This window comes from Watersipora subatra, chromosome 11 (assembly GCF_963576615.1).
Source record: "Watersipora subatra chromosome 11, tzWatSuba1.1, whole genome shotgun sequence".
Taxonomy (NCBI): Eukaryota; Metazoa; Bryozoa; class Gymnolaemata; order Cheilostomatida; family Watersiporidae; genus Watersipora; species Watersipora subatra.
The window spans coordinates 38,874,531-38,894,971 of NC_088718.1; the positions used below are offsets into that span (position 1 = coordinate 38,874,531).

Sequence of the window (20,441 nt, forward strand, 5' to 3'; positions counted from 1 at the left end):
TCTTAAGGATCATTGAAATATGTAATTTGATGACAAATCCTCAATCTTGTTGGCAATAAACGAATGATTAAATGAATATCTATAGCTTTTTACAGCTTTGTTTAGTAAGTTGATTCTTCAAGGCAGCATCAGGTGACTCGCTGGCCATCAGAAGAACAAAAGCACTCGCCTATTATAGTTGCCCCCTGTGTGGGAAATGTGAAGTACTCGTAGGCGACAATATAATTGTGAGTCCCATTTGTAAAGCAGTAGCTCTTTAGCATTCTTTAAAGTGACATCTATGGCTATCAAGTTTTTCCAAATTCATAATCTCTTTTAGTTTTTTGTTAAATTTAACGTTTTCCATATTGTTTTGACAAATATTGCAGTCATCATTACAAATAGTTTATCTGATTAGGTTGTTACAACGGCTGTCGATATAGATTCTACTCATTCTGACCAAAACCTTCATTAAATTGGCTCTTAGTTTCTGAAAGCTAATGGGAGGTAAAGATCAGACTACAAGCAAAAATACTGTTAAGGTCAAGCGCCTTCCCTTAACTGGTTACTGCAATCCACCCCTGTTTCAGGCAGAAAAAGAGTGTACGAGTTTAGAGTAAATAAGTGTGTATTTGACTGTAAGCGTCACAATCAATGTCCAACAGAGGCATCCACAACTCCACCGGGAGACTGGTCCATCTTGCCAAGTCACCCAATTTATTACCATATAAAAGGATGGTGGATATGTACAAAAACAAGTAAAAACATAGCACACGGTCGAAACTGAATATAATAATAATAAAAAGAAGTATAAGTATGATTAAATAAATATTGGCGTCGCCGATTAAAAACGTACAGAGTAATAAGAAATAAGCATATACAACAGACAGGGGAGACGAATCACGATATTTAAAAGGACAAGGCAGTATAAGGCATATAGGAGTAAATAAAGTAAATGCAACGTCCGCCACAATACTCTAATTTATTAAACAAGTATTATTGTTATTATTATTATTGTTATGATTAAACAAGTAGGCTATCCATCTCATGTTTTTCACATAGTAGCCGATATCTGGCTAGGGTGAGAAAGTGGGCTAATCTCAGCCAATAGGTTGGTAAAAAATAGGTGCGTAGTCAATGAAGTGAACAGTCCTACAAAACTTTGATAATTTGTTGTTGGAGACTCCCTCAAACTATGAACAAATTAAAATGGCTTCCATTGAGTGAGGTTAAAGTGAACTAAGCTGATGCTTACTGTCGTGAACTTCACCGTTCTTTTATTTTCTTTCCATAGCTTGTGACGCCCTTGATCAATATTCTTGACCTGTTATTATTAAAGGTACCTGGGCAAACAATTGTTTTTTGCCGCTAGATTACACCTTTGCATTAGGCCTACTTTATGACCTAACGACACAATACTAACGTAATTATGTTAATCGTTGATGATTTTTCGCTTGTCTTAAGGCATTTGATTAAATTTCAATTGCTTTGTGTAGTTGTATGGATTATTTTCAGAGGGGCGGAGCTAAGAATTCTAAAGCAATATTAGTGAGGCACAAGTGGCGGAGCTCTATTCTGCTGACGCGACAGCGAAGCTCAGCATGGCAAAGCTGAAGATTTTTTTGCTTCTCGTTGGGACCGTCGGAGTTTTTGCGGACGTCGAATACGATCATACAAGTAAGTTTAAACTAGGAAGTCGTACTTAAATTAAAGTTAGTTTAAACTCTAGTTAAGAGATTTATTAGCTGCTGCCAGTTGCTAATCAACAGCTGTTAAGTTGGCTGCTGCCAGTTGCTAATCAACAGCTGTTGAGTTGGCTGCTGCCAGTTGCTAATCAACAGCTGTTGAGTTGGCTGCTGCCAGTTGCTAATCAACAGCTGTTGAGTTGGTGTATCGATGTGCTAGTTGTCCCTTATAGGAATGTTTGCTTGAGAACAGCTGCTTTCAATGGTTACAGCGCTGACATACTATCAGTAGATTAGTGGTGTAAGTTACACAAGAATCATTGGTAGTGTTAGGAAGGGTATATAACTACAATTGCTTCTGTGCCAAATCTCATTAAGTGATGTATAAACAAACAGTAGTGGTGCTATGGCTCTGGCGCTGACTTGATCAGTAGATTGGTTGTGGAGTTACACAAGGACTATTGGTGGTGTTAGTAATAGCTTCCAAACACAAATGCTCATGTGATACACCAGGGAAAATCCTTAAAAGATGACTTGTTCACAGAAGTGTCTGACTATTAACAATTCGTGTGAGAGTTCGATAAATACCCAAGCTAAGTTACTGAGCTTGCAACATAACGTAATAATAATATTTCCTCTGCTGCTTGCTTACCTATGACATAACTAATTGCATGGGCCGTGAAGAAGTTTGGATGCCGGCAGCACAGACTTACTTTTGACAGCGATTGATTCAAACTCAAAATTTAAATTTGGTGAATTGCGGCCACTTCAGCTGTATTAATTTTCTTTTATAAAAAAGCTCTGTTTTTTTTGCGCAATGAAACGCAAAATTACTCATTTGAAACTGTAATTTCTCTGTCTTTCGGTTTCCGTTAAAGATTATTAGTTATTATTTATAAGTCATGGATATTTTACTGCATTGTTTGGACCAACTTCATACTATGACAATGCTGGTGTGTGACACCGTATTTTCAACATAATGGTGCAATGTTCAAAATACATTAGTTTTTGTCCAGTTAGAGAAAGTTCAAGGCTCAAAGCTTGAAAGAATGCTCCCTTTTTAAACTACCTGACGTAAAAATGGCAGCAAGTGTGACAGATTTGTATTTTGCTGTTCTCTCATGATAGTTTTATAAAACATCTAAGCTTGTAAGCTAACCATATGTTTATGGAATATATGTATTACAGGCAAACTCATCAAACATGTATGCAAAATAGCTATCATGTAAGGATCACTGGGTGCCTTTGAGGTTGCCTTTAAAATTAAAATAGTCTAGTATGTGTTCAGGGACATCTAGATACCACAACTTATGGTTTATAATCAGTTGCCGTGGGATTTAGTCTTTGGAATTAGATTTATAATGATAGTTTTTGTTTCCACACAAACTGTTTGCCTAACAATCGAGGGACACTATCTGCAGTGTTGATCAAATCGATATATTCTGGTCCTCGCGAGAGGAGGATAAAATAAAGAAGAAATTGATTTTTGCCTTTCGTTTATGCGTTAAGTTTAAAGTTCATGTTTAATTCATCAGCGTAGGTGAGGAGCTCTCTCAAAAGGTTTGTTCAGCAATCAAATCAGTTTTACAGGTTTTAACTACACTCAACTCTGAAATTGTTTAACACCTTTATTATTCTAATCAAAATCTCAACAATCAAGCTCAAGTATTGGGTTATTCTATCTTTGTATTCAAAACTGGTTCTATTATTAAACATATATAAGACAAAGATACATATATAGATATATGTCTTTGTATATATGTCTATATATATGTAGATATATATAAATATATGTATATTCTGAAGAGAAATATATATTCGTAGGCTTTTGATTGAACACCGATGCGCTATAACTTAGCCTTTAATTTGAAAAGGAATTGTGTGCTGGCAGTTTAAAGTTACTGATTGTAAGTTGACAAATGTTTATTGTCAAGTTTGCTATCAATAAGCTGATTAAAATTTAAAGTTCTAAAGATGAATAAACCTCCCAGTTTTCAGAGCTATTGTTCTGGTCAGTAAACCTGTCTGTCTGACTTTTCACCAAACAGTTTAGAAATAATGACAGTGGACGGCACCAGGCAAGAGGTGATGAACCTGTGGAATCTTCAGTTAGATAGTAACTGTCCTAGATAGCTAACAGCTAACAATAGTAAACTACACAAGCGTTGCTAATTATAATCATCCAGGCATTATTTGAATTCTAGGTGAATACCCTGCGCTGCACGGTAATAAAAACAGCTTATAAACAGTGGCAAGTAATATAGTTACCATTGGCTAATTTGACTAATTCACCAATGGCAATATTTTGTCTTTGAATAAATGATATCATAGGAAACACTTCTGTGATTTTTTGAAAACTGGTTTGGTCAATTTTTTGAAGTGTTTTTGTTGCATGGCAGTGCCAGCTCATTGCTTAACTGAGGGATGCAATGCATGAGAATAATAATAATAGTAATAATAACAATAATAATTATAATAATAATGATAATAATAATGCATAGGAATAATAGTTTTTTGTTTGTGCCGACAATTTAACTTTGATGCTATCAAGGTGCGTGGTGTGTTTCTACCTCATCACCTCAGCTGTTTGAGAATCTGTCCCAATTTTAAAAGTGACCCGTGGATTCTGGCAGTGATCAAGTCATACTCTAGGGAAACAACTATTGATTTCTATAGCTCTTAAAACAAGCTAGTACACTTATGTGTTAACAGGATTTATTTCTTTTGTTTACATTCCATCTTTACTTAGAGCTTTTGTGTAAAGCTTTTGTTCAACTGAAGTTGTCGTTGTTGATACTGGGTTGTCGTTGTTGATACTGGGTTGTCGTTGTTGATACTGGGCGTGATTAAGTTGGGCGTGATCAAGTTTTGTCGATTTTATTCTTGGCACATCCTGGCAGTCAGATCACCTTAAACATCAAAAACCGTCACACATACTAGAAAATTGCCAAAACCTTCTGATAAAATATGTTGTAAGTTTATTTTCAAGTAATAAGGAATAAACAAAACTATTAATATTTCTTATTCTCAACTGAATCACAGGAAGTCTGTGTTTATAGCAATTGTGGTGCATAGACAGTAGATTATTATATTACTGGTAAAATGGTAGACTCAATCACATTTGGTAGATGAATCTGGTTTTTCTTTTAGAATGTAGGTCTACTTGGAAGGGTACAGAGTATGCTGGAACCATTTCTGAGACAAAGAATGGCAGAACCTGTCAGGTATGAGAAGTCTCAGCCATGTATTTAATAAATTGAACCAAATTTGATTATTTAACACCTAACGTTTCCCACTTTTGATTGGTCAACACTTAACTTGCACCACAATTGATTGGTTAACACTAATTTGCCCCACAATTGATTAGTTAACACCTAACAAGCACCACATCTGATTGGTCAGCACTTAACTTGCACCACAATTGATTACTTAATCAAGGTCATGTGAGGTTACACCTGTAGTGAGGTAGAAGCTCTTCGGTGCTAGAATAACTTTTACATTGCACAATTTTCTAATTTGCTTAACCTTCCGGGACATTCTTTAGATTGCCCAGATATTGACCATTAAGATGTTATTCTGAAATTAGGCCAATTATGATTAGGGTTTGAAGACTCTGTATGCCTTGGGGAGACTGGGCAGAGTTTTTTGTGATGCCCTCTCGAACAATGACACTACTGCTATTTGGTTTGACTACATATAAATAAGCTTATAAGTAGGAAGAATCATGTAGATGTTGGTTATAGCTATTCTAGTTTTTGAACTAAATTCAGTTCTAAAACTAAACAAAAAAATTACATTGTATAGATTTCTTCACACCATTACTCAAAGTTGTTTGCTTTTGTCACACTGGGATTTGCAAATCATTAACAGTATCATCCAGATATTTGTCAGTCTGTATTTGTTTAATAAATCCATGGTCGGGAGTTGTCAGCCCTAATAACATTAGGTGCCCTTTGGCAAGTTGACTTCGCTCGGTAGATCCAGTATTCATGTTTTGAAACTGATCTCCTTCTCAATGCTGTTATGTACATTAAATTTGCCAGCAAATATTTCTCCGTTTCTTTTAGTTTTAGTATTAATGAAAGTTTCTATTTGCCATTTACATAGTCTAGATTACACTTAGTTGAGAATAGCTGAAGGTGTTCATCTATATATCCTGACTGTTATTTGATGTGGTTTCAAATCTTACCTAAACAAAAGACAAACTAAACATTTGTTTAGAACCTTTGGTCAGCGTTTCTCGCTCAGCTATCAGCTGGCGCGATCACTAGACAATGGATAGCAAGTTGGCTGAATGGCTTTTTAATTACGGCTAGGGTCAATATTCAGCAGCATTTTATTTTATATTCGTTTTTTTTTGTTTATCATATAGTTCGGTGTATGACAAAGATTTATTTGTTTTAGCTGGTTTTAAAACTTTAATTTTAGTTTGTGATAAAGGATGCAATAGCTGACATTGTACTCTCCAGTAGATTTACTCAAAAGATGCTGCTAAATGTTTCTCTGGTATGCCAGATGGTCATGAAGAGGCCTGATCTTTAGTTGTTATTTGTCTAATAGCTAGTCATTGGCTAGTTGGATTATAATAGTATGCTTTATTGGCTGCTGTTAAGTCATAATCTTATCTTACAGACCACTGTTTGGTTATAGCCAACTCCTATTGGCTGCTGTTTGGTTATAGCTAATTTCTATTGGCTATGTTGTTGTTATATCCAACTCTTATTAGCTACTGTTTGAAACGTAGCTTTCTTATTGGCTACTGTTAAAATGCAGCCTGTTTGGTAGACTGCTACTAAATCCTAGCCTTATCTTACTGGCTGCTGTCAGGCCATAACCAAATCCTATAGCCTTATGTTTGAGCTCCTATTGGCTACCATTTAACATGTAGTTTTCTTACTGGCTACTGTTCTAAATGTAGTTTTCTTATTGGCTACTCTTCTAAATGTGATTTTCTTTTTGGCTACTGTTCTAAATTGAGTTTTCAATATTTATTACTGCTTGAAATGTCTTTTTTTGTTAGCTGCTGTTCAAATTGTAGTTTTCTCAGTGGCTACCATTTGAAATGTAGTTTTCTATTGGTAGTTTTTAGACAACATTTGAGTATATTTACCATTTTCTGTCACTTGTGGTAAATGACAGTATACTGTTACATGCTTTTTGGCCCATGAAAAATTGGTGAATTACTTATTTGCATAGTTCTGTAACCTCTGAACAGCTAACGAAGACCTTTAGACCTATTGTATTGCCTAATGGCAATTGAGTCTCATTTCACTCATTACTGATGAATTATGTTTTCCAGTCATTGGCTAGTGATAAATTATTAATCTCATCCTATTGGCTAACGTTGGCTAGTAGTCTCTTTCCTTAAGGTGATGATGTGTAAGACTTTATCTACGTGTATAAGGCTAGTTAAAATTTACGTTCTCATATCATTTGTCTCATGACAAAATAGGTCGAATATAATTGGATTCTTTTGGATTATACTTTTGGATCAATAGTTAAGGATGCAAGATAACCTAACCAAGCTAGCCCAAAAGACGATTCCATTCGTTGGCTAATTACGAATTGCTGTCTCTTTCCATTGGCTTGCAGCAAAATTATTAAATTTAGTCAGCTATTGATGCAGTGGCTTGTGGCTACTCTCCTGCCAAAGAACAATAATAAATAATAGCCTCACCAGGTTGACTGATGACTAGGCATAGTTCCATCAATTGGTTAATCATGAGTTGTGTTCTAATTTCATTGGCTTACCGCAGAATTAATCTAATTCAATTGGTTACTGGTAGAATATGCTTTCATTTTATTGGCTAGTGACAGATGATAGCCTAAACCCTGCTGGCTGATGATGGACAATAACTCACTCCATTCACTTGTTATAAATTATTGTCTCATCTTATAGGTTCGCAGCAAAGGAATCTCATGATTGATACTCAATAACTCAATAACTTAATCAATACTGTTTTGATGCATGCTCAGTGCTCTAACAACTATTGTAGAGATGGGACACGGACAACGCTCCCCATGATATTACTCTCCACTCCGATGGCAGGTTTCCAGAAAACTCTAGATCAGCAGCGGAGAACTATTGCAGGAATCCAGATTCTTCTAGCGATGGCCCGTGGTGTTACACAACAGACCCTGAAGTTCGGTGGGAGTACTGCAAAATAGACCATTGCTGTAAGCGCCTTTGCTAGACACTAAAAGCTAATTTTCAATCCTTTGAGAATCAAACAGTTAGTCAGCGTTTTTAACCAATATTTGATCATTCTTCTAAAAGATCAATTTTGGTCTAATAGAGAGTTTCGATTGTCAGTCAATCCAATGACCTTTCACAAAACTAATATTTTTTAATTCAACTTGAGACGTCTCATTTTGCGTGTTGATGAACGTGCAAGTAATAAATGTAGCAGTCTCACCTACAGTGTGTCAAGGTCAACAGTATGCCAATGTCAGTAATAACACTAAATAGCTCATACGCTTATTGCCTTGTGCTGTTAAGACTACTTTTTCACAAAAATGTGTCGACTTTTCCGAGTTGACTTTTTCGCAGGGATAATTTTGCTGCATGAAATTTTAGTGAAAACTTATAAGCTGTTTGGACAGGACTGATATTTTAAATTATGTTGATCTAATTATGTCGGATTAATTTCTGTGGATATTTGTTGGTTTAATGATGGTCGATGGCTACATTTTTCCGATCTTTTACTATATCAATCTTTGTGGCTCATTTAATATGTACTCATAGGATTTGTGAGTGCTAGGGTATTATTGGTGGCATATTCTTTAAATTAATCTGTCATTGGATGTTTTAAATGTGTTCACATCTTCTATTGACTGTATAGGTTGTCCATTAGTTATATTTATTTTTTTATAATTTGGAAACTGTGGGTTGTTAGGATGAAAAGATGAGCCAAACTCTACTGGATGAAAAACCGATCATATATATGTATTTGATTAATTTGTGAGGTTTCATACTAGCAAATTGTATTTTTTAGTTGGTCGGGTGTCTTCTGTGGAACCAAGACATGTCGGTTTAGGCGGGGAGGTCAGGATCACTCTCTATGGTGTAGGTAAGTCTAACTTTTCAATTTTATTCTACCTTGAATTGAATTTTTGTAAAAGCTTCCTGCACTTTACAAATGAACATTGGAAATATACAAAAAGTATGATTAACTATACATGTTTTGGATAGGTTTCAATGGTCGGGTCGTTTTAATAGTAGCCTTTGGTCCTTTAGATTAAACACTAGAACTGACAAGCTGAGCAAATGGAACTAGGCTGTTCTTTGCTGGCTAATTCCCCTCTCATATGTGTAATTTGACATTTTGTTGCACATTTATAGGCTTTGCTGACAATCAGTTCAACTTTGGTGGAGATTCCCATGTTGGTAACAAGGTCTGGTTCGTGAATGATCTGACATCTGTAGAGTGTGCGGTCTTTCCAGACGGCTCAAATGAAGAGATGATCCAGTGCTACACTCCGTAAGCTTCTATACAAAATATAAAAAGCGCATTTGAAGTTATCTCTCCACTGTTATATAGAGATGTAAAGAATATTGGAAACATATGGCTTTGTCTGTTTAACTGTTTACATGAGATATCTATATGCTTAGGTCAATGTAGCCTGTGGTTTAGAACATTGCACATTACGCTTGGTATCTATTAGGGCTTAGGAGTCATATCAGTCAATCATAGTCCAGACAATAAGAGTTATCCTCTTTATTGATTGAAGTTCCTGATTATATCTGTTTCAATATGCTATTAACCGAGTTTCATTTTTTGGAATAACTAGGTTTGATCATTAGTACATTGTTTATAAAATATTTATGTAAACTGATAATTTAAACCATGAAAAAATAAACTTTCTGAATGTAAAGTTTCCCCTAACAAACATCTGATGAGTTTTGTATACATGAACTACTCTAATAATAGCAAACTTGACTATTATTAGTTCCTGACAACCTGAAGTTTCGCCTTTTTAATTTTAAAATACTTCCATTTGTGATGAGCCAGATCTTGATATTTTGTACAAATTTATATGTAGTTTTCTGTGCTAAAGTACTCTCAGCTTTCAGTGGGTTTTTTAAAGGATATAGCGCATATATGATACAGTATGACCCTGGATACTTGCTGAACATTTCTATTGTGAACAGAGATAATTAGAATTGTTCTTGCAGAAAGGGGATGTACGATGCGCAGTGGAAGGTACGACTCTCTGTAGATGGCGTTGAGACACCAGATGCGGGCATTTGCAATGGATATCCTGACTCATGGACATGTTCTATTCGGGTATGCTGCCTTAATATTAGCCTGTTTTATATTTTACCTTTTCCTAGAATCTGGAGGTTTGTTAAATCTTACCATTGTTGCAAAGTTGGATAAACCAGAAATCTATCACCTCGAAGATAGAGTACAATGTCTGTTTAGTTTACTGCAAACAGAGGCTGTGTGTGCCTGTAATAGCAATTTTATACAAATAATAGCTTTATTTTACCCGGACATCTCTGAGTCCAATGGCAAGGGAATCTCAACTACTGGAGACATGCTCAGTTGTAGAGAGCGACCTATTGTTCGATTTATTTTCTGTCACCACCAGTGGCCTCTTTTGGTTAAACCCAACCAGTAGTTTTCAGGTTTTCAAGGAATGGCCTTGACGAGTCGCTGTGATTCCATCAACCAACCGCATTGTTTCGCTATACCAACTCGACCTCGTTTACCAACTTGACCTCGTTTACCAACTCGACCAATAAGAGCTCTCTTTTCTTACTCAAACATTGCTAGAATATTTATAATATAAATCTTTATCTTATTAATGTAATTCTCATAGCATCAGACCTGTCAGTAAAACAACTGGTCGGTACTACATCTCAAAAGCTGGAATATTGATCAAATTCATTCACTCATGTATCAACTTGTCGAAAGTAGAAGCATTGCAAAAAAGATCAAGGTCATGATATGAGTGCCGTCTGCAAACGTATTTGTATAGATGTAACAGCATGATGTATGTAAACATTATGGCATTGCAGCCAGCCGATTGGTGGTCTCCATACATCGACTACGTAGAGCCTCGAGCTGGCTTGGCTGATGAAATTATAACTATCCATGGGCGGTTCTTTACTGACCTCTATGGGCCTGAGGTGGCTACGGCTAGTAATGGCAACACTGAGAAAATACTCAGGTTAGTAATATAAGTTATAGTAACTACCATATGTAGTAGTTGGTATCATTAGTAGTAGTTAAACACTTATCAATATGCAGATCTGGTAGCGATTCGGTTTGTTATCTAAATTGTAGAAGCGGAACATATTCGAATAAAAAGACCGATGAAGCATTTATTTCTGATGAAGTTTGTGTTTAGCTATTTTCATAAGATATTAGTATGAAATAACAAGGAGTACATCTAGCAGTATATACACCATAACTATTATGGTTACTTATTATCGTTATTATCATGTGAAGATGGAAAGTAGACGATTTTTCCGTTTCATCTTTCAAACGTTTTTTATGTTAGCGATTACACAATATAAAACAACAGATCTATTTTGGAATTTTATAATATTATCAGTCCTCCAGTATTGCTTAGATTCTAAGAATGAAGTTATTGCGTGGGTTTATTCACATGTGTTGGGCTATCGTGAGATGGTTTCGCTAGTTCTACTTAGTTGTGCTCACATACGTATACCTGGACATTCGAGCTGTTTTTAAACAGCTGCACTTGCTTTTTGCGACCGACCGACATTTTAACCGGTATATTGAGTGCTTGTTTATTTTAGCATGCACGCTTTGTTCGGCAATAGAATTGTTCAGCTTGGAGTTCCTTAGCCAAACACAATGAATAGTTAGTTATAAGCTAATACGATAGGCTGTTTTGATATCCCCTGACAATACACTGTTATGTTGTATCTTAGGAAACCATCAACAAAGCAATAGTTTGACTGGTCGGGTGACGTGAGAATGCTTATATAACTAACGGTTGGTCTTTATTCAGAATTCAACCACTGCTTCTGAAAAGGCCTTGTGGAAGTTTCCTAATTCAGTTCACGGAGCACGTGTTCTGATCAAAGCTTGGAACATGAGAAAAAGAGAAATTAAATGTCTACAGTTATTTACAATTTGTTTACATTTCACCTTGCTTGTCCGTTTACAAGCGGCGGTGAAATTAAAAGATGGTTAAAATTAAGAGTAATCTTACCTTGACATTGTGTTTGCAGAGTCTATGTGAATGGCAAGCCGTGTGCCCTCAAGGATGGAGATGATTTGTAAGTTTCAAGTATTCCTCAATCTGTACTAGAATTTTTATGCAGCCACGCTTAGATGTTAAAAAAAAGATTGCATACTACAGGATTTGAACTTGGAACTTTCAGCTTGGTAGTCCAACACTCTATCACCTGCGCCGAGCACCCACCTTGCTATATGTTGCCACTATTTAGAAATAATTGGGCAGTTACTTATTACACCTGCTGACCTCTCACAACACATAGACTAGACTGTTAAGTACTCATTTTTGTTAAAGGCAAACTTACAAGAAATTTTAGTAGATTTTATCGGAAAGTATCAGTATTTTTCTATAATTTGCAATTGTTTTCTATGTTTGAGGTGATCTGATTACCAGGATGTTTATAGATTAACATCAACAAAACATGATCACGATTAAAACGCTCAAAAGAAAAATTAATTTGTGCGATCTGATGTCACTAATTGTTATCATTTCTATAGTTGATATCAGCTATTGTGTTCAAGTTGCAGCATTACGCGTCTCTAGTCTGTTTGTCTGTTTGCAACTAAAGACTTCATGCTTTCACTTTTACTGATAGGTTACTAAAAATTTGCTCAACATTAAGTTGTGCTGAGATAGATTTTTAGCTATTTTAGCTTCTTAAAATCCTTCATCAATAGTTTACACATAAATTTGCAGCTTGAACATCTAAACCATAATTGCTTTTATTTTTCATATCATTTCTTGTTTCTATGGTGACAAAAATAGGAGTTGCCTACTCTTGCAGCAAAAGTGCTTCAAAAATAGGCTGGTAAAATCAATTATAATCGACTGATTTCGAGAAGAAAACAGTTACATGGTTCAATTTTATTATAGCTATAAAAAGGAACAGTCAATGTGCCGATTTTAAAATGTTTGTTGTCCTGTAATTGATTATTTATTCAAAAGTATTGAAACTCAAAACCTTTCATGGAACATTCGTAAAACAGCTAAATGGTGTGTGCTTGCACATGACTACTGAACTTTTTGCATAATGACACATAAATTATTTGCCTATTTGTAATACACTCATTCAACTTCAGCTAAGCAAAGTACTGATGTGGCAAAAAATTTTTAAGATATCACACGCAGATACAGGTGACATAAAGATATCACACACAAATACTGATGACATCATAGTTAGCTTAACGATCTCTAAATTCACATTTACCTAATATTAATAAATATTTTGATTTGACTTTTTTGTTTTGTTTGCGCATAAACATGTGTTATGTTGTTTGAGAGGCAAAAATATTTCTACTAGCTCATATCAAGCAGATGCTCATCCAATCAATGTTTATATATCTCAATTTAGTTTGAAAAATTTTAAAAGTATTTTTACAACATTATTTATTATTTAATAGTATTTTAAAGGTTGCCAGTAATTTTATCACGTTTATATTTCAGTTGTCTCCCCTGCTGTTTCCCTCACTGTTTGAATGCTATAATATTTCAGCTATGGATCGGAGCTAACTAGCTCAAATTCAAACATGGGCTATATCAAATGCAAAGCTGACCTTGGAGCAGCTTTTAGTGGTAATGTATCAGTCATTATCGACGCTCCATACGGGAGGACATATGTAAAGGCTGCAGCATATCATCTCTCTGGAACTGGCAAGGTGCACATGTACCAAAGCTATGCAGGTTTGTACAATCTTTAGCCACCAACCTGTCAACTCTTGTCATCCTAGTCAATTGGCACTTGTCAGCAGGGCTGCTTGAGAAGCTGTTAAATCTATTTTAATACAGTGTCATCAAATCTTGAAAACTTGCCTTGCTTATTTTTGTGACAAATGAAGCAAGCTGAAGATCATACTGATTAATTTTTTGTCATTTGCCAAATCACACAGATCTTCATTGTGATGGGAATATAGTTTTAGTTGATGGGAATATAGTTTTAATTGATGGGAATATAGGTTTAGTTGATGGGAATATAGTTTTAGTTGATGGAAATATAGTTTTAATTGATGGGAATATAGGTTTAGTTGATGGGAATATAATTTTAGCTGGTGGGAATATAGTTTCAATTGATGGGAATATAGTTTCAGGTGATGGGAATATAGTTTTAGCTAACGAGAATGAAATGAGGCTGTTCCTAACTGATTTGTTGGCTTCTTGTTATCCTTGATGGCTGAGGATGTCTTTGTGTATTAACTTTATCTATTTTTAAGGCTATAAATACTGTATAAGTTTGAAATGTCTGGTAGGGCAAGGCTTAGTACTATCTATTAAGTTGAAGGTGATTTGTAGAAGCGAGTCACACTCATATTATCAAAGTAGCTAAAAGTTTCTTCTCCTTATCTTAAATAACCAAAGATAACAAAAGCTAAAATTAAGGGTGGCTACTTTACGGATAGCGATTTTCTCTTATGAAATATTTAGAGTTTGAAAGAGCAGCTAGTTTTAGATGTTCCACATAAAATTAGATTTAAATAAAATTAGATTTTGCCGTAATTTTAAGTCCATAATTAGCCATCTGAACTGGTGGCACTTTTAAAGCAAAAATGTTTTGCTTGAGTCAGCGTGCTTTTGACTCATCAACCGAACCTCGACAGCATTTGAAATTCAAAGGAACAACCCAGAGAAGAGTCTCTGAGTTGATTTTGTTAAACTCAGAATAATAAACTATTTTTTAGGCTTTTATTAACAATATTCATTCGTTTCTTTTAATATGGCAAAACGTTCAGTCTCTTTTGATGACCTGATAATCCTTTGCTGTTTGAATTTAGCGATTGACTCCATCTCAGCCCAAACTGGCAGCATCTATGGAGGTCAGCTACTGACTATCACCGGAAGGTTTTTTGATGAATCAAAGTCAGCTCCTAATGTCAAGGTTGGAGATGATGAATGTGTAGTTGAGACGCTTACACCAACAGAAATTACCTGTCGAACCCCGCCACAACCTGCCAATAGCAAAGACACATACGTCGGTAATTCTGTTACGCAACCTTCATATAGTCACAAATAGACAATTCTTAAACTTTACCAACTACTACAGGAAGTGTTTGCTTAGTAATGATGTCTATACATGAAAAATTACAGTGGATAGAACCTAGCAAAAACATTACAAAATGGTCTTATTTCGTTTTGTTGTCTGGCATTAGTAATTTAACACAGTTATTTGAGCCTGTAGCAGTTTGCGATCGTATGATAAATAGGAAAACGAAGCATCAACATTGTGAGGGCACATTGCTATTGTTATGACACATTATTATATTATTATGTCAGTATTATGATACATTTAAAAATTTCATAGTTTGAATTGTTGTCTTCGCTGACTATTCAAGCACACATTTGTTCATGAAGGTTACATTGACACCATGTAAATTAGACTTAGTAGTAAGTACACCACTTTTGTAGTTATGCTATATTATTTTCCATACTTTTTCCTTGTTAACATTTTGCAGTCTGGTAAACTTTTAAGTCAGTTCTTTACCAAAACTTGTTTTTTTCACCGATTACTTGCTCACTTTAATAGTTGCCAGTTCTTCTCAAAGTTTTTTTATTCAGCTTTATGACTTTCACATAAAAACTGCTCAAAGTTCTCATTTTGTTTGTTAAATGATATTTCCTTTTTATATTTATAGATAATTACAAACTTCATTGTTGGAAATTTGTTTAGTTAAAATGAAAAGAGCGTTTTCATCCGTTCCAAATCAAAGAACTATGCAAGATCGTCTTGCTAGTTATTATCCACTTTCACTCTATTGTCTTCAGACTCATTGACTTGGCATGCCTGCCATTGATCTCTTGCATGAAAAGAAATCAAATATTAGCATGGCTTGACTTGATTAGCTAAATAAGATGTTTATAAAAGTGAGTGATAAGTAAACATGAAGGGCGGATACAAATGACACCATTATTGATTTGTTGATCAAAAATTAGGTCAATGACGAGAATAGCTTGCGTTTACCTAGGTTTTGGTTGATACAAGGCAGCAATTTCAAAGTGCTCACTGTTTAAAGAAATCCAATATCATTTGACGCTTGACATACCAATATTAGTTGACATTACTTGATACCTTGTCATTGTAATATGCTAATTGCTTTGTCAGGCATTGAAGGTAGCAGTTAACTGAAAGTATGGTGCACAAGATTTACTTGACATCTGTCATCGAAATATGCTCAATCGCTTTGTCAGACATTGCAAGTATAGTGGACAAATACTCATTTTACGGTATTTTGTAGGGAACCGTGGTATGAGCCATTACTTTTTCAATACTTCTACACCTAATTGGAACACACTCACTTCTCTCAGAGACCGAGATGATGGGGTAATCCTTGCCTTTCTTTTCTTTTAACTTTGATGATACTTATGAAGGAATTCGAACCTGTTTATACAGATTCTCTATGTTTCCATACGTTGATATGTAGTGACACACCATCATATTGCGCTGCAATACCATCATGGTAACAGTTGTGTCACTTTCCTTCTGTCATGATTCAGTGTCACTGTTTAAAAGTAAAACACTCGTGCGATGCGCCATCTTTATGCTATGAAAGTGATCTTAGCGACCAACATCAGTGCACTTGTGTTTGCGCACAAGCCTTGCCTTCCTGTTACTTCATACGCAAACATGTTCCTTGACATATGCGTCGTCCAGCCATTGCTCTACTATAGCACTCTATGGAAACGTGCTCTACTTGCCAGCCCAGTGTAGAGCTTCCGCCCTGGCACATCCAGGTGTCACTACACTATCACTATATGGAAACCTAGTATTAATGTTTGTTTGTAGAGGGCTTAGAGTGTAATTATCTTGATATATTTCAGTTGACCAGCTATATAAAAACTATTTACTGTTTAGAGTAAATGTCACTCTTGTATTGCCTAGAACATATTTTATGTTGTATTGTAGATATTTTTTTGGACTCATTCCGCATATTGGTGTGAAGCCTACAACAAAGAATGCCAGATACCCATTGGAACTGACCTGTATGCAGTTAGGTCCATAGGCTATTTTGTACCTCGACTGAGTGGAGAATATCAGTAAGTTGATTTCCCAGCTAACCTCTATAGGTGTAATGTTTATAACACAGTTGTTTTACAGTCTCAAAAGTATCATAGATAAAATGTACATAGTCACTCATGGGCGCATTTTTAAAAGTTTTTATAGCCAACGCTTACTTTTGTAACTAAAATTTCTGTATACCTGAAAGCCTTTTGCATTTCATAATCATGATGCATTTTTGATACACTGGACACATCACGACCTATTACCGCCCAACATCTATTCTTTTGGGTTATTGTAGTATTTAGTGGCAAAGTTATTTACCTCACTTTACCTCTTTTCTCTTTTTCTCGCTTTGCTCTTCTTACTCTTATCTTTTAGTGTTCAAATCTATGTAAATAGATTGTTTGTGGGTATCATACGGTCTCTTTAGCGCTGCTAGTTTTACTAGAATAGATTTTAGTGAATACTCGCTTATATAGAAAGTGTATCATTGACGCTGGTTATAAATAAAGGTTCTCAGCTGTTCACTGTGTGGCTCTGGCGCAAAAGGTAAAAATTGCAATTTTTGAATTTTTGTGTTTTTACAGCCTGTAGTTTTAACAAATCTATTTACCCTGCATAATTTTTTACTGGAGCTCCTACAAAATGAACCCCTAAACTACCATTTAGTTAAATTAAACTACAAATTGTAACTCCATAATTTTGAATTAACTATTAACCAGTCATACTTTCCAAGAAACGTGTCTTCTTTTTTAGAATCTAAACATAGCAGAAAGTGTTTGTCAGATCTTTTAACATTGTCACAATGAAAATGCTATTAGATTACTGAGTATCGCTCTGCTGCAAGACCCCACAGATGTGGTCTCTTCTTGTGTATAGGCACAACAAACCTTTTTTTGGTTCAAACTTGTTGAGTCGATTGTGATCATTTCAGGTTCTATGCTAAGGTTGATGATTGGGCGATGATATTCGCAGGGTCAGCAGCTGATAACCTCGTAAGTATAAGCTGAGTTTAACAGACTTCTGTTGGCAACATAATATCTTAAAAATTTTAATTGTCTTTTAAATTCTTTGTAAGAGTGCTTATTTATATATATATTGTAGATATATAAACAATATACATAATCTTCAGGCTGCACTATTATATACAGTATATATATGCATTATATATACACATTGTATATATATGTGTATATATATATATATATATATATATATATATATATATATATATATATATATATATATATATACTGTATATGCTAGCGCAATCTGAAGAATGTATATATAATGTATATATATAATATATATACATGAGCACTCTTACAAAAAGTGTGAAAGACAGGTAAAAATGGGGTAATATATATATTATATATATGTAATGATTACATTATAGTATATATTGTTATATACATTACCAAGCTCTTTATATTTTATACCATACTATATATATATTATATATATACATATATATAATATTTATATATATAGGAAGCCTATATATATTATATATATAATATATATATATACTTATATATATAATATATATATACATGTATATATATATATATATAAAGTAACTAAAATCAGGTGCAAAAGCATATAAAAAGAGAACTCTACACTAAAAACCTAAAAGATAATTAGTGGAGTATGAAATATTTGAAAAAAATATTAAGAAGAAAGTAAACCTTTAGTAATTGCGCTACAAATTCGTTTCGTGCGATGCACTCTTCAGATGTGGTTGTACTAAAATGAAAAGCTTTACCGAAAGCTTTACCATTCGGTAAAGCTTTTCATTTGTAGCGCAATTACTAAAAGTTCACCTTCTTCTTAATATTTTTTCAAATATATATAAATATATATATATATATGGTTAGTTGCACAGATCTGTGCAACTTGTGCCTGCTAGAAAAATATTACATTATTATGCACCCTGAAAAGAGTAGTCTGAATAAACGACATGATAGGAAATTTCTTTTAGCTGACAGTATTACATAAACACTTTCTATATAACTTTGTTTTTGGATAGTAACTTCTATAAGCTCTCTATCCCATACGTAAGCTACAGGCTTGTACCATCCAGATTTTAATTTTAATCTTTTATTGATGCAGTTTTGAATGTGAGCCCTAACGTTGGAAATAGGGTAGTCATTTTAGCATGAGTTATTGTCTGATGATTGTACTCTGTACATGAAACTATTATTAACAAAAACTCATTAGTCTTGCAGACTAATTGTGTGTTTTGATATACTAGATGCTATTGAAACTTGGTAATCAGCCAAATCTTGATTTACTAAGATGATGGCTTCCACTTCATTTTAAGGAGCAAATAAGCTTCTAGCGATCACGTATTACTGCCATTAATTGCAGACTTCTATAATAAATATCACCAGCCACACCTCGAGTTCGTACTACCGATATCCAGAACAAGCTAGTGGGAGAATGAGCCTGACTGCTGGAGAGCCTCTTTATCTTGAGGTGTGTGGTTCTTCCTTGTTGGTAAAATCTTTATAGACTAATCAGATCAGTAAGAGAAGGTAATTTGATACTTTAGGTCAAGGTCTTATGTTAGATCAGTATCTAAATAAGAAAGCAGAGAATAAAGGATCGGATGAACAAATACTGAGTGGAAGATGTTTCAGTAAAACCATTTGCAGATGGGCATAGGAACATGCAAATATACATATATTAATATACAAATAGACAGATAACGATAGTCAGGCAAACTTATGACCAGACAGACCGACACAAAAACGCGCTAATGCACAGGCAGACAGCCGCAGGAGCTCATTGACACAACCAGATCACTCAACGGAGAGACTGACCTATAGGTAGTCTGAACTATTAACAAACTGACTCATAGATAGCTTGACTCACGGACAGACTAACCTACAGACATACCAACCTACAGGCAAACCTATCTATGGACAGATTGACCGATTTTTAAACAGCCCAGCACTTTGACAGATTAATTCAGAGACCCCGATCAAAGAACAAATTTGTCTATGGACAGACTGGCTGACAGACTGACTGATTCACAGACAAACCAATGCACAGACAGACTACCACCTGACAGGTTAACACATAGACTGACTTGGCAGTCGAAGCCATGAAGGAACTGATCCACACGGAGACCAAGCTATACACAGACTGACTCACAGCCCAACCGACTGATAGATCACAACGATAAGTGATAGACTTACTGATTACAGATGGACTGGCTGACTTAGATTTCTATAGATAGACATACAGAAGATATGCAACTATAGATAGACAAATGAAAAGTTAGGTAAACAGACATACAAATAGAGAGGTAGATAAGATAATTGCTGTAGATACATCCAATTTACTGAATTGTAACATCTAACATACAAGTCAACTCAAGGGATCTGTACAGAAGCATAAGTCATTAGAGTGTTTGTCTGTCTATTATAACAAAGATAAAATAGCTTGCATGTTTTAGGCACTAACAAGCGAGGGCTCCTCCCATGCCTACATGTACCTTGGAGCCAAGTACTTCCAGCCAAATCTTGTTCAGAAAATTGATGGTATTTGCTATTTGTCATGTTATT

The 20,441-nt window shown here is 34.9% G+C and overlaps 1 protein-coding gene across 1 annotated transcript in view; it reads left to right on the plus strand.

The window, feature by feature from the left end:
* Positions 1-1,580: 1,580 nt before the first annotated feature.
* Positions 1,581-20,441, plus strand: part of LOC137408050 (fibrocystin-L-like) — a 40,049-nt gene continuing 21,188 nt past the window's right edge. The window contains exons 1-15 of the mRNA XM_068094439.1: positions 1,581-1,656; positions 4,815-4,888; positions 7,661-7,841; positions 8,660-8,734; positions 9,007-9,145; positions 9,841-9,952; positions 10,690-10,841; positions 11,875-11,922; positions 13,375-13,562; positions 14,648-14,848; positions 16,106-16,191; positions 16,774-16,904; positions 17,804-17,864; positions 19,240-19,347; positions 20,333-20,417. Of these exons, the coding sequence (XP_067950540.1) occupies positions 1,581-1,656; positions 4,815-4,888; positions 7,661-7,841; positions 8,660-8,734; positions 9,007-9,145; positions 9,841-9,952; positions 10,690-10,841; positions 11,875-11,922; positions 13,375-13,562; positions 14,648-14,848; positions 16,106-16,191; positions 16,774-16,904; positions 17,804-17,864; positions 19,240-19,347; positions 20,333-20,417 (1,717 nt within the window). The remainder of the gene's footprint in view (positions 1,657-4,814; positions 4,889-7,660; positions 7,842-8,659; positions 8,735-9,006; positions 9,146-9,840; positions 9,953-10,689; positions 10,842-11,874; positions 11,923-13,374; positions 13,563-14,647; positions 14,849-16,105; positions 16,192-16,773; positions 16,905-17,803; positions 17,865-19,239; positions 19,348-20,332; positions 20,418-20,441) is intronic.